Here is a 15960-nt window from a genome sequence, read left to right as displayed (position 1 = left end):
AGAGCTAAAACTGTTTTAAGACTATAATTAACTTCTTTTCTGGCATCATCCTTAGGTTAAGGCTTCATTATTAAGAAAATCTAATTATTGTCCTTTACTATCTACCAATATTTCTATCTGATAAACAAGTCGAATTATTAGGACTAAACAAATGTCAGTAATTATATAAAATAAACACAATGACCAACATTTTTTGGAAAGAAGATGATATCTATGAGGCATAAACATCCATACTTCATTTGGTTTTCTATGAATATAACTTGAAAAAAAATGGAAATTTTTCCACTAAATAGTAAAATTTATTCTTTCTAGTCTAGAGGATGGGGAATAACCCCTTCCTGAAAGGATATTAAAAAGTGAAGTAAAAGATGGTTACTTATAGAAAACACTTGCAATAAATCACTATTTAAGTTTTCTTGATACTCTTTATCTGTCTCTCTAATGTTCATAATGAATTGGAGGTGCTTGCTTAAAGACATGCTCTCATAAGAATCAAAAATAAAATAAATTTACTCACAGCTTCCAAATTTTAGAGGGCAGGCATGGGCATCCATAGGGAAATCCTCCAAATGCATTGGACATTCGGCTCTCACCGTCAGTCTTAGAAATTAACAGAAATATAGGGTAGATCAGATACTTTCTGATAAATATGACTGGGATATTATTAACTAGAGCAAATATATTAAGAAAGCAAGAAAGAAGAGCACAAACAGCAGTGTCATACTGAGCTGTTAATAATCAAAGGATCTGAAAAGAATTACACAGAGCACTGGGGCTTGAGCTCCCTGCATCATACAGGAAATTCCCACGGGCTATCTATTTTACATGTGGTAATGTCAATGTTTCAACACTGTTCTCTGTGACCATCTAGTTCCCCACTCCATTCCCTAAAATAGCACCAAATGCATTAAACAACAAAGGGATATGTGAGGGAGGAACTGTCCTCAGACTTCGGGAAGCTTAGAGTCATTTAGACTCCTTTATATGTCATTTCACTCTATTCCAACTGTTTAGTTTTATTTACAAATCCACTGCCTAACGGAAGCCAGGACTCTGCAGAACTTCTTTTTAGTCCCTATGTTCTGGGAACATGAATTCTATTTATGTTTTAAAAGGGTAGTCAAGAAAGGAATTCACTGAAATATATTTGATCTCATTTGCTGGAACTATGGAAAATTTGTACCCAAATTCCTCACATAAGTTTCAGAAAATATATTTATCTATATTATTAGGTAACTCAAGAAATGTGATAAGGTGTCTTTGTAACCAGTAAAATCATGAAGTCATTATAATATTAATTAAAGTAAATATGAAACATGTAAATTAATAACTAAACTCATATCCTTAGGACAAACTATTAGGAAAGTGGTAACAAATTAGCAAAGGTGGTGAGACATTTCAGAGAAGGGTATTATGTTAGTTCCTGATGAAGAATGTTAGATACATTGGGAACCTTTAATAGATAAACTTCTTAGTCTGTGCAAATCCCTCCTCAGGTAACTGCCAGCTAGTAGAAATACACGCTAGATTTAGGCTCAAAAACAAGTGTAGGATATTTTACAAGGGAAAATATTTCAAAGTTCAAATATAAACAGATCCTGCTTGGATGATCTGGAAAGTTCTCAACATACCTGTCCACTGATTCTCTATTTTCTTTCTCTCTTTTCTGAATTTTCATTCTTTCAGTCCCATTACACGTTTACTAGTTGAGTCCAACATCTATCTCCAGTGGCACCTGAAGCATGTTTTCTTTGTTTCTTATTTGGATATTTGGGTATAAAAAGCTAGGAATTTTGGAAGCTTTCTCTAAAGGCAAAGTATCACTCTACTTTCATTCTAAACAGAATCCTCCAAGTTGAGGCATTCCCTTCATTACCTTTTCATACCAAAGGAATAACTGAATGGCCTAAATTAGCAAGTGCTGGCCAGATCTACAGAAACAACATTTCAACAAGTCATTTGGATATGAAATAACAGCTGCCTTTAAGAATAAGTGCTTATTTATTAGTCCTCAATGAGTTTCTCATAAATAAAAAAAAAATTTTATCTAAAAATATTCAAAAATTTTTTTGATTCATACTTCTTTCATCTAACCATAAATGAATGATTGGTTCAGATGCTGAGCTGTCCAGTAATCTCAAAATGGGGGAAATATTTATAAAGTAAAAATATACATGTAGTCTTCAGTTTAAGCAAAATTAGTAATATTTATATTCTTTCTCATTAACAACATCATTGTGAAATCATACACTTCTTCAATATGTATACTGCCACATGAATTTATGTTTAAAAATTTTGAACTTTTTCTATTTTCTGTTTTTTTCCCCACTTCTTTTTAAATAGAAACATTTTCAGATACATATAGAAGATAGCTTCTAGAAATTTAATCTACACCTTACTGTAAGGCAGGAAGTCATGAAGTAATAGTAGAGAGAAGTCCCTCTATTGAATTAGAATATGTTGGAGCTATATATTGCATTAGTTAATATACATTGTAAACATTTTCTTCATTTTTGTCTAATCATTTTACTTAACACTTTGACTTGCATAATATTTCAGCCTGTTTAGTTTTCATAGTAGAGTAAGTATTAAACTTGAAAAACAGGGAGGACAGGAAACCAGATGCTCTACACTGGCCCATCAGCTTGATGTTAATCTACACGTGGAAGAGAAGGTCTAGAAAAGTTCATGGGGAAAGCGAGTCCTCCTTACCTCATGGTGTACAGCAAAGTGCCGTCCTCTGTGATGCGCAGGAGCTTGTTCGGCATGGTCATGTTGTGTGCCACTGACTTCTTTCCATTGTGGAAAAAGGTATCCGGAGTCCAGATTTTACTTGCCATTAGGTTATTTAATCGGAGTACTGTCATAGGTCCTTTAAATTTTAACCTTTCATCCTTCCAGCTTTGACGGAAAAATACATCTATTGTATATTCCTAGGTAATTTGGGAAAATGGCAAAGAGTTCACTGTGCTGTTTTTGTAATGCAAATGTCTTATAACGGCAATGCATCCTTTTTGAAACTTTAGAAGCAAAACACGAGCTGGATGATATTTCTACAAGTAAATTTGTGGTGGCCTGAACCTATCGGTGTCAGGTGAATCCTTGGTTGGCATAATCACTTTAAAAATAACTAAAATTTCAAACACTATTTTGTCAGAAAAATTCTGCTGAATATCTTCTCAGATATGTGAAAGGAACTTAGCACCTTACTTCCACCCCACCTCCATCATATCAGTACTCAAAGGGACAGAATATATTGCAAATAAAAACAGAACTCATGTTACAGGTTATTACATACATGAAAATGTTTAAATTAGACAATTTTAGTTCTAAAAATAGAGTATAACATTCTAGGGACCCTCTTAGGGTCTCTGAAAACCCCAATCCCAAGACATCCATGATGCTAATGCTGAAATAATCTTCTTTTTGGCTAAGTAAACATTTTCCCCCACAAATAATGTATACAGACTTTCAGTTCTACACAATGAACAAGATTATGAAAATAAGAAATCCATTTCAATGGTAATTTGCATCTTTTCCAAAAAAAAGAGAGAGAAAAGAATTCCGAGTATGCAGGTGTGTGAGTGTGTTTTTGTGAGTATATATGTGTATGAGTTTCAGCTGAAACTCCAATACTTTGGCCACCTGATGGGAAGAACTGAATCATTTGAAAAGACCCTGATGCTGGAAAAGATTGAAGGCAGGAGAAGAAGGGGACAACCGAGGATGAGATGGTTGGATGGCATCACTGACTCAATGGACATGAGTTTGAGTAAACTCCAGGAGTGGGCGATGGACAGGGAGGGCTGGCGTGCTGTAGTCCATGGGGTCGCAAAGAGTTGGGCACGACTGAGCAACTGAACTAAACTGATGTGTATGAGACACATGAGAAATGGTGTGAAGCTCTTCATCATTCATAGCCAGGGAATCTATTTATTTGAATAAATACAGCATTCCTCATGGCAATACCCTGAGACAAACGTCTTCTAATCTGAAAACAAGCAATGAGATTTACCAGCTCCTAAAATTGAAAGGGGTAATAATATCAATCTTTCTTACAGGACTTGCTACACACACTAAAATTGGAACTCAGTGGTTTGAAATAAAGACTACCATATTCTCCATTAATCTTAGAATGCTCCAAACTGGAAGGAAAACTAACTTAAAAACATCATGCTCCATTTTCCTAAACCCCTAAACCCTGATGTATCAGAAAGCTGCTGTTTTTTTTTTCTTTTTTTTAATCTTATACATGTTGTCTTTAGGGCATGTAAAATAAACAGTGTCTACCTTCAGGCTTTTTGTGCATGAATTTTACTACGTCTTTTTTCCGAAGGTTAATGCAAAATTGGGTAAAGTTTGAATGAAAATTTTCAGAGCACTAGTTGGCATTGCTGATCAAGTAAAAATTATTATTGGTTAGTCTATAATGAGGGGCTTTCCTGGTGGCTCAGTGGTAAAGGATCCACCTGCCAATGCAGGAGACACAGTTCGATCCCTGGGTTAGGAAGATCCCCTGGAGAAGAAAATGGCAACCCACTTCAGTATTCTTGCCTGGAAAGTCCCATGACTTTCCCAAGGAGTCTGGTGAGTTACAGTCCATGCGGTCCCAAAAGAGTTGGACATGACTTAGCCACTAAAGAACAACAACAAAGTCTATAATGCACCAGGCATAGTGGTAAATGCTGATTGAAATAGAAATTAAAAAAATGTAACATGACACCAGTCTGTCTTTGCAGGCAAGAGAAGTTACTCTGTTTTTTCTGTCTGGAAGTGTCAGATGAAAAGCACTGGGACATGTGACGTAGGAATTTACTTAGAAACATGTGTTAAGCATCTGTTAAATTTGACAGAGGAAGAAACTGTTTAGACTCGGAAGCTATGGGAGAAACTCGTGGAGGAGTAGGATGGGCTTAGAATAGTGTTTTTCATGCGGAGAGAAATGAGGAGAGTGCCTGTGGATTGCATCAGGAAGGGATCCAGAGTAGGAGTGCTTGCCAGGGAAGCAGAATGGATGGGTTTAGTCTGGGCTGTGCATGTTCTCGTCTCTAGACAACAGACAAACTTGTAAGTCAGGGCTATGACAATGATGCTATCTATGTCTATTACTCAGGAGTCAGTCACATGAGCTCTATACTTTATTAGGCTGCAAAATTTTAGCCTGGTCAACAGTGGAGGCAAGGGTCATTTGTAAATCAAGGCTCCAAGGATGTCTAAGCTGACCATATTACTATGAATCTAAAACATTTGTTCGCTTGTTTGCTTGCTCCAAGGAGATTTTTGAATATAAAATAAATGTTACCTATAAGATAAAATATATTTATCAAGTCTTTGACAAGATATATCCCAAAAGCTAAGATTAAAAAAAATGTCAAAACCTGCCAAGCTCCTAAGGCTTACAGTTTAACATATTTAAAGCTAGCTTTATTTCCCTGTGTTAATGATGGACAATGACATCCAAATTCCTTTAAGATACTCTCTCTTCAAATATTGTTCTGGTTACGCAAGAGTGCATGTACACACACATGCATACACATGCACAAAGAACAAAATTAAATAAGCTTTAATTTTTATGTTTCCTTTTGTTAGACATAGAAAGCCAGTCCAGGTTCGATGCATGATACTGGATGCTTGGGGCTGGTGCACTGGGACGACCCAGAGGGATGGTATGGGGAGGGAGGAAGGATAAGGGTTCAGGATGGGGAACACATATATACCTGTGGCAGATTCATTTTGATATATGGCAAAACCAATACAATATTGTAAAGTTAAAAAATAAAATAAAAAAAACTGATATGAAAGCAGTTGATCGTGAACACTTCTTGCCTAATCAAGGATGAAATATTTGTTTTCCCATGTTTTGGGAATGGCCCCTGCAATATTGCCATGGTAGCTGCAGGCAGCTCCCAGTCGCTACTTGTACAGCCCGACCTCTCCCCCTGGTCGAAATTCACTAGACCAAGATGTGCCAGAGCTCCTTCTTTAGGAAGTCAGAACAAGAAGGAGAGAGAAGAGCCATGGCATAAAGCGTACAAATGTAAATTATAAATCTGCTAACTAGAACTGAATTGTCCTTCTTCCAGATGAATGGCCTTAGGCAATTTTCTTATTTACTCTAACGCCCTTGGCTGCCAATAAAGTAGGGATCATTGCAATACTCATTCCATTTGCCTGTGGTCAGAAGTGAGCCAACACAAGTGAAAAACTTGCAAGAAGATCTAAAGCACAGAAGTTCTCAGTAAAAGTTAAAAGTTACTATTGGTCTCCCATTTTGTTTTTCTTTCAACACAAATTTGTATTAGATTTCAAGGTATCAGGGAATAAAAAAGTGCTATTTCTTTGGAAGGGTGGTAGGACAGGAAATGAAGAAAGTGAGAAAGTGGTCAAAACTAAGTAAAACAAAAACAGAAGGCAAAAGAGAAGACTCCACAGAAGTGTGTCTGAACAAATAAGAAGTGTTGGTGAATACTTCCTTCGGGGTTCAGTGTTCCAGCCTCCACCACTCAAGCAAAAATTCTCTCCCAGTTCCCCTTTTCAATACAGCAGGTCCCTGGAGAACATGAGCCTTATTCTGAAGACAGGGACACAACATCAGTTATGTTTCTAAATAAATATTGTACTGAAGTGTTCCCACTTGCACAATTTATTACCATCTCTGTGTGCTGTGATTTAATACATTTTAAGCACTATGGAAAACAGGGCTTTCTGATTGTGCTGCCTGGATATTTTTGTCAGAACCTAGTGCCCTGGGAATGTGCAGTTTGATTGCCAATTAATGGTTTTTAAAATAAAGTTAAGGAGTTGTCCTAATTTTGTTTTCTATTCCAGATGAAGTCAGATACTTTGGGATCTGTGGAATCTCTAAGGACAGACAGCCTGAGTTTAAGTTGTTGCCTAGCTGGGTTACTTTTCTACTCTGGAAAATGTGGATAATAATAACATGTAGCAAAAATTTTGGCATGGGGATTAAAAGATATATGATCTAGAAAATCCTTAGCACAGTGCCTAACATAAGCATTCGATAGTGTTTAATGTTGTTATGGTTATTATTATTTAGTTCTTTAGTAGTACTCAGTTTAAAAACTATATTTCCTGGCTTGAAAAATAGCTTTGTCATTCTGCCTTTTAATTTTGCTACCCTGTAAATCATTCCACTCTTTCTTATGGATAATTCTCCCATAATGTAGTTTAAATATTAATCTTCTCAAAGTGGTTAGGTACAGTTTCCACTAGTCACTTAGGAAATCAGTTGCATACTTATGGCTAATTTGCTTCTGTGACAGAACAATTCAAATGTTGGCTTATTTAAGAGTTTTAGGCAAAACAGTGTCACTGGTTTAGACTCTGGTCCCTTCTTCTGACCTGATTATTGACCAAAGGCCATTTGTAAAAAGTAATTTATGGTAATCTTAGGGTTAATAGTGTATCCAAAATCCTAGTGAGAATCTTTTGTCTAAGAGAAAAGACATCACTGTTCATGCAAAATATTTTCCAAGAGAAAAGTGCTTGACTGTATATGGCTTTATTTGGGCACTGTCCCTTAATAATTTCTACTGAGCATCTACTCTTCCTGAGACATCATGCTAGGTGCCAGTGATAGAGAATAGTCATATTATTATTGGGCTTCCCTGATGGCTCAAACAGTAAAGAATCCACCTGCAATGTGAGAGACCTGGGTTCAATCCCTGGGTCAGGAAGATCCTCTGGAGGAAGGCATGGCAACCCACTCCAGTATTTTTGCCTGGAAAATCCCATGGACAGAGGAGCCTGGTGAGCCACAGTCCATGAGGTCACCAAGAGTCAGACACGACTGAGAAACTAAGCACATAGCCTTATTATTATTAGGAGGAGGAGTAATATCTTTATTAGTGTGAACTATTTGTAATCCTTTATCCCCTCTCTTGGTGTTCCATCTATGAGAAGAAAGCTTCACCAGTGCAAAACTTCTGAAAGTTCTCCTGTCTCTCACACTGTTCTATTCAGAGAGGGGAGAGAGGACAAGTAATTTAACTCGACAGAAGAATTTGGAAAGAGAAATTAATCTTGTCTATCTCAGCAACTTCCTCTTGTCTTCTCCATTTTTGATGGAGAAGACATCAAAAATGCGAGTCTCCGTTTTAGACTCGCAAATGCTACTGTGTTCCTCCATGCTACACGTTTTACGTGGTCAGTCCCCACTCTTGCAGAGGGAAGCCAACACTGCCTGCTGATTGGGTGGGTTACTCTGGCTGACCCTGGTGTTTACTCTGGAAACCACTTGTCTGCAGATATAAGCCACCTTCTAAAATATCAACATTATTAGTAATAAAGATGATATCCTCCTTTTTCATGTCCTTTGCTATCTTATTTATCAAAACAATCAGAACTCAGGTAGGAAAGAGGGTGTTATTTACTGAGTCCCAGAAGACCTTAATTTTTAAAAGTTAATGTAGACTCATAAACCTTTTACCAAGTAAGTAGAAATTAAACACTTACTGTAAAACAGCAATGCTTTGATAGTATAAGAGATGTGAAACATGCTTGCCTTTATGTCATTTGGCATCACTTTAGGAAAATAAGATACTAATATAAGTAACTTAACAAAACAATGTTATATATGAGACCAAAAGCTAAACTGTATTTTACAGTCAATAAATATGATTGAATGCAGAAAGGGAAAGTTAATTTGTTATTGGGTGAATAAAAGAAAAGTTTTCATCAAGCATTTGGGTCTTGATTTGGATTTTTGGGGAAATACAAAATTTAAATGGATAGAGGTTAGAGGAAATTTCTACAAAGGGTGCATGCCATCATAAGGGGTTCAGAGACAAAAAATAATAATAGTTACTATTTATTGAGCACTGTCGATAGACCCTTATTTATGTATCTCATTTAAAATTCCTAACAGTCCTACAAGGATGCTGTTGTTGTTGAAGTCTTACAAGGATTGAGCCTTACAAGATTGATTTGCTCCAATGTCACTCTGCTGTCAGTGATGAATTTGAATTCAGCAAGGCTGAATCCTAGAATCAGAAGTTCTAGCCCCCAAGGATATGCCTCACAGAAAGTAATACTTATGCAAATCACTAAGTAGTCCGTGGGAACAAGTGAGGACAAGTGGTAAAATCATGTATGGTTATTATGGGATATAGGCAGAGGAGCTTACATTTGACCTTAAACTGAACTGGGATATATTAAAGTTTCTTAATTAGAAAAGTAGCATGAGAGAATAATAGTTTTGTGGGAAGATTGAGTTGCAATGTGGGAGAATCACAATAGTTTTCAGACCACAATCAAGTTTGTAAAAATTATTGTATTGCACAGTATTTCAATAAAGTGGTCTACGGACTGACCACAATGGCAAAATGAATTACCAGAGGAAGAAATCCACCGTTCTGGCTAACTTTGATATTTCTTTTTCTTACATAGTGATAGTGGTTGACATTTATTGAGTGCTTAGGATATGCCAATGATTTTTAAGTGCTTTTCATGTATTAGTTCATTTAATACTTGTGATAACTCCATGATGTATTATTATTATTACTCCCATTTCACACATGAATAAGCTGAGGCAAGAGACATATTAAGTAATTTCCCCAAGGACAGATACACTCTTATATAGTAAAAAGACTGGTATTATAAACCCAGGCATTCTGGTTCAGAAATTTGTATTCTTACCTACCACTCTGCTATCTCTTCTATGCTCCACTGACTCTAATCTGTACAGGTTACATTCATAACCTGTCTTAAGTGTAAAGCATCTAATTATCCTGGGGCTTCACTGGTGGCTCAGTGGTAAAGAATCCACTTGTCAATGCTGGAGATGTGGGTTCCATCCCTGGGTTGGAAAGATCCCCTGGAGAAGGAAATGGCAATCTACTCCAGTATTCTTGCTTGGGAAGTCCCATGGCCAGAGATGCCTGGTGGTCTACAGTCCATGGAGTAGCAAGAGAGTTGGGCATGACTCAGAGACTAAACAAAAACAACAAAATCTAATTATCCTAAGTCAGCATTTCCCAATGTTTGAGTCACAGAATGTCAACAAGCATCACTTGAAGAAAAGGGTTTGGGGCAAATATGATTGGAACACACTAGATTAAATGCAGTTCAGCAGTTTACCTTACCTCGGGACTGGTCAGAGCTCTAACCCTGCCATTCTGGGTGCCTTGTGAATTTCCACACTTTGGGAAATGCTGGTATAAACTGTTATTTTCTCTAACATTTATTCTGAATCATCTGAGCTATTAGGAAATCAGAAGACTTTTAAGATGGTGTAAACAAAAAGATATTTCAAAAAATAGTATTTAATTAATGTATCTTCAAAATAACTGTAATGATGTGTCTCATGGCCTCTTTATGCTTTTTTGCTTCTATAGGAGTTTGGCTGTCAAGAGTTCAGAAATATTATATAATATCTGCAGAGCTCTACAGACTTACCAATTCCCATCAGATAGAAGAGAAAATCATGTTCATTTGGATTGGGAAAAGAGAGAGCAGGTATGTATTCATTTTATTCTCACTCTTGGTAATAATTTAATGATTGCCTTTTGCAGTGAAGCCGAACCTTTCCCACAGGTGTTATTTCATCCTCAGTCTAATTCTGGTCAAGTATTTGCTCAGCTTTTATACACATTTCTCCTTTTTAACCAAAAATAATTCAGAAATTGCAGTGTTTACAGCTATTCTATGACAGTCCTGGCGATCCAGAAAGCGAACATTCTTCAATCAATATGTCCTCCTAACTGAAATATAAGGTAATTCACACTATTTGAATCACAAAACATAGACCAAGGCAAAGGAATAATTTCAGTGATGGAACAAAAGAAGACTGCAGTCGTTGATAACTATAAACAGGCCTGGCCTGAAAAGTAAATGGGTATTTTCCATTATGTAAATATTATATATACATATATTACATATATATATATTACATATGTATGATATATTGCTTATTATGCACATAGAGAAACACAAAGATATACCCAGGGCACTGCAAATTACTTCCTAAAAACCTAATCCATATTTTTCCTTTCAAAAGTTAAATTTAGAAAATACTCCAGAAAAACCAAAATTGCAGAGTCACTTACCATATCATGGTCTGAAACGGGTCCGAAACTGGTGACGAAGATGTCAGTCTTCACTTCAGTTACACGCTCTGATGAAGCAGGAAATTGGGACAGTGAATGTCTATCAACAGCCCTTATTAGATCTCACAACCATATACTCACACCCAAATGGGAAATTTATTGGCTTTGATTAGCTATTTCTAAAATTGCTCCACTGTGTAGTCCTGATAATTTACTGCTTACACATGAAATTTCACAGTGAATATTTTTCAATGGAGAAGGGAGCCTAAATATGCCACTCTGGGAGACAGATTTTATGGAGAGGTCAGATGATTCTTAATGGATTCTGTAAGAATGGACACACTTTCCTGAATGATACCAAACCATTTCATGTTGTAATAAAAAACATGTTAGCATATGGGTATGATTTAAGCTTAACTATTCTTATACAGCCTGCCAGATTCTCCAGGTATTTAGGCTACACTTGGGATGTATATAGTGTACTGTAGCAAGCTTTATTATGGCTTAAGCACTCAAGGGTGTGTTTTATAAACATTTCTTTCTGGAATTAAATCGTAAGTGGATTATCCAAATTACTCCCTGGGAAAAAAATCTGACAACCTATGCAAGTATCTTCAATTTTGAGGACAAGAAGCACATATTATGGTACAGCAAAGTTCATTTAATAGATTCCATTTCAAGCTCAATGTAATTTTATGTTAGTGGCTCTGAGGCATATATATCAACCAATAAAATGTATGTAGTTTGGTGACAACCCAACATAGATTTTTTTTTAAATGTTGCTTGTATAAAAGGAAACCTTTGTTGAGAGGTGAGAATGAAAAAGATGACTTTTTAATTTTCAACTTTAGCTCTGAGAAGTAACAGTCCAGTATTTTAAACAATTCATTTCATTGATCAGGATATTTGTATCTTTGGTATAGTATATTAAAAAGTTGACCCAATACATGCAGTAATAAGTTCATTTGAAAATCAAAAATCTGATCCCCTAGCAATTCACTTGTAAAGAGTTAAACGTTCAGTATAAATTTGGCTTGTGGAAGTCATGTTATACACATAATGTGTATCTCAAATGATAGAATAATTTTGAGGTGGAGATAGTCCCTCCATAAACAATCCATTATTTTTTAGGTTTTGTTCCCTACCCCCCAAAATTTCATTGGCTCCAAAATGCTTAAATGAGCCTGCTGACATAATAATTATGTGGGGTTTACTGATCAGTGTTTCAAAATAAAGAACATAGCTTGAGACAAAGAGAATAGAGTTGTGGTTTTAGAACTCATTTCCAACCTCAACTTTAACATCCAACGTCCTGCAGCAACCGCGGAGCTTAAGAGAATAGCTGTCAGCACTAAGTCTGATGGACTAGCCACTTGCCTCCCACACCACGTTACTCTTCTCACCTTTTCCAGCAGTCATTCCCCAATGCATACATCTCTCTCTCTACTGCACACTTTATTTCCATATATACATATATGGAAATATATATTTGTATATCTGTTATTTCTTAAGAGTCCAGCAAGAGCTCACACTTTATTAGAATGTCAGAATGACTTTCAATTAAAAATCATAATACAATGAAAACATGCTATCTAGTCACAAAAGCTGGAATTCCTCTATTCATTGGGCTCATTTTCGTCCTTTCTCTTTCAAGATTTCCCTTTCTAGATCAAGTAAAACAACTCATTTTGTTCTTGAAGTTGAATTTCAGTTCTTTCCAGATTACAAGCTATAAGGTTTATGATGAATATCTTATGGCTTTGAGTGACACTTATGGAAGTAAGATTATTTCCTTTCTTTCATTTTATTTTTATGGCAGGGACCTATCATTAAATGCACACTTACTTGGGGAAATACGTGTCCCTGTTTTCAGACTTGCAAGTGCTACGTGGCATGGGACAATTCTTTTGGACTCTTTTATCAGTATTATCTATTTCGGGAGTGTTAGGAGAAAATGAATACTCCCCGAGGTAGCTAGCTTTTCAAATCTTGGCTTACCAGATGTTTTAGGGGCAACCAATATGCTTTTTTATTAAATGCTGAGGAGGATGTGGAGAAAAGGGAACCCTCCCACCTACACGGTTGGTGGGAACATAAATTAGTGCAGCCACTATGGAGAACAGTATGGATATTCTGTAAAAAAACTAAAAATAGAACTACCATATGATCCAGCAATCCAACTCTTGGGCATATATCCAGAGAAAATCATCATTTGAAAAGATATATGCACCCCAATGTTCACTGTAGCACTATGTACAATAGCCAGAACATGGAAGCAACCTAAATGTCCATCAACAGAGGAATGGATAGAAAAGAAGTGGTACATATATACAATGGAATATTAGCCATAGAAAGAACAAAATAATGCCATTCACAGCAACACGGATGGAGCCAGAAATAATCATGCTGAGTGAAGTCAGTCAGAGAAAGACAAATATCACATGATACCGCTTATATTGGAATCTAAAAAAAGAATACAAATGAACTGATCTACAAAACATAAATAAAGTTACAGATGTAGAAAACAAACATGGTTACCAGAGGGTAAGGAGGTATGGGCTGAATTGGGGGATTGGGATTGACATATACGCACTACTATATATAAAACAGATAACTAATAAGATAACTGAGAAGTTATTATATAGTATAGGGAACTCTACTCAATAGTCTGTAATGGCCTATATGAGAAAATAATCTAAAAAGAATGGTATATGTCTATGCACAACTGATTCACTTTGCTGTATATTGGAAACTAATATAACATTATAAATCAACTATATGCCAATAAAATTTTTCTAAAACTCTGTTCTATCATAAAATGCTCTGAAGAAGTGAACTTGCCAACTATACAGAATATTTCTCTCTGTTGTTTTTAGATTGTTAGCAGATGATTCCATCTGCAACCTAGGGGAAGCAAGATAATCAGAAGACTCACTTTCTATACTTTCCCTTCTAATATAGCTCCCTTGTCACATGTTAAAGTAGTTTTCTTTTATTTGTCATCAGTGAATATATAGTGGGAAAAGAAATTACCATTGCTGTCAAACTGCTTATTATGTATGCTGCTGAAAGATATGTCTTGGACATTACCATGCTAATTTCTCTAAGAAACCATGTTTTAAATGAATGTGGTCAACGTCATCTACCCCTGTGTTTCCAAAACTCACTTGGGAATGCTACTGTAAAACATTACAAAAGCTTTAGAGTAAGCATAAGCCCAATATAACATATTATGTCATTTACAAAAAAAAAAAAAAAAAACACTTAATAAAAAATATAAGTCCATAATTTAAGTTGAGACGCTTCAGTAAAATATTTTTAAAATTTAAATACCCTGAAATATCACCATCCACATAAATTCACTGTTAATATCTTAATGTATTCCCTTACATAGTTTTTTCTATTCAAATATATACTTAATGATTATCCTCAAACCACATTCTCACTCAGTTGAGTACAATTTCAGTGGCAAAGAATAGAATCCTTTGACCAAAAGCGTCCTTCATTTCAGCTCACCAGGGAGTCCTTAAGTGGCATGTGAAGTCATTCTGCTTTAAGATAAACATTTTATAATCTGGAGTGCAAAGGTTCAAGCTAGAGGGTCATTGTGAAGGAACTTCAGCCAAATTATAAATAGTGCCATGCTTAACTTGCTTTTTGACAAAATAATGGTGGTTTGAAATCCAGTCCTCTTCAGATCAACCAGGCTTAAATGGAAGATGCACTCATACTCATGTGTTTTGGCTGAGAGCTAAGGCAATTGTTGAGGAACCTTCTTTTTCCCAATTCTAGAAAAACTTTGTCATCTCCCCCCCTCCCCTCCAGTAAGAATTTTATATTTATACATATATATAAAATTTATTATTTAAGGAACAATAGAATTTAAATCACATGCTCTAATACCAGACTTTATTGACTTAGCATTAGACTCTGAAGTTATTAGAAATATCTAGAAAGTATTCAAGGCCTTTCTATGGATCACATGGGAAAAGTAAAGAATTTTATGCTTGAAATATTCTATTTGAGAGCATACAACATGAGGCAGGAACTTCTAATGAAGTTTAGCTAGGAAGATTACACACCTAACCAAAGTTATACGTGAATGAACCTCTTATGTAATGAGGAGACTGTCTGCAAGTGGAAATCAATTAAAATAACTTAGTTGGAAGAAATGTTCAGAGACTAGATTAATCAGCAAGTAATTTTTTTTCCAATCCAGTATTTTTGTCACAATAATCCTCTGTCCAGTGTAAAATAATCAACAGATTCTTTAGAATTAGTATAACTGTATAACAGTGTTCAAGTTTTCAAAGGATAAAGATGGAATAGAGTTATATAAAATGAAATTATGATGGTGGTTATTGTTACAGTGATTAAGGATATCTAAGACAGTACATCAGTGTAAATTGTTTATGATGATTAAAATCATTCTTTAAACAAGCACCCCTTTCAAAGATATGTTTCACATACAACATATACATATTATTTATATTACATATATGTGCACACATATATTCACAAACACACATATATGCATACACATATGCACATACACGGTTATAACCTCTGTAACAGCTAGACAGCAGTAGATCTGTTTTTACTAGGGATTTCCTACAATGTTGATATCCCGCTGATAAGTATTGAAGTAACAGATGTTTTGAAGTGATAATTCAAAAAGATGATTAGCGCTTGAGGCAAAAATCAGAAAAGCAGTGTAGTATAGTAAGTAGTAAGCACATTGGATTAAGAGTCAAAACACTTGGATTTTAACTCAGATTTTCCTAGAGAACAAGCTATGTGATTTTAGGCAATCCCTTAAGGTCTCTTAGACTATTTTATTACTTCTTCAGTGAAGAAATAATACATGCACAGTCAACTCCATTCTATTGGAGTG

The 15960-nt window shown here is 35.6% G+C and overlaps 1 protein-coding gene across 2 annotated transcripts in view; it reads right to left on the bottom strand.

Moving 5' to 3' along the window:
* Window positions 1-15960, bottom strand: part of GABRA1 (gamma-aminobutyric acid type A receptor subunit alpha1) — a 58340-nt gene that overhangs the window by 27909 nt on the left and 14471 nt on the right. For both annotated transcript variants that reach the window (XM_019965356.2, XM_070793959.1), the window contains exons 4-6: window positions 11067-11134; window positions 2713-2933; window positions 518-600 (exon numbers count right to left, since the gene is read on the bottom strand). In XM_019965356.2, coding sequence (XP_019820915.2) covers window positions 518-600; window positions 2713-2933; window positions 11067-11134 — 372 coding nt within the window. The remainder of the gene's footprint in view (window positions 1-517; window positions 601-2712; window positions 2934-11066; window positions 11135-15960) is intronic.

Source organism: Bos indicus, chromosome 7 (genome assembly GCF_029378745.1).
Source record: "Bos indicus isolate NIAB-ARS_2022 breed Sahiwal x Tharparkar chromosome 7, NIAB-ARS_B.indTharparkar_mat_pri_1.0, whole genome shotgun sequence".
NCBI classification, from domain to species: domain Eukaryota; kingdom Metazoa; phylum Chordata; class Mammalia; order Artiodactyla; family Bovidae; genus Bos; species Bos indicus.
Note: the sequence above shows the minus strand (reverse complement) of the source record. Positions and strands in the feature narration are given on the sequence as shown.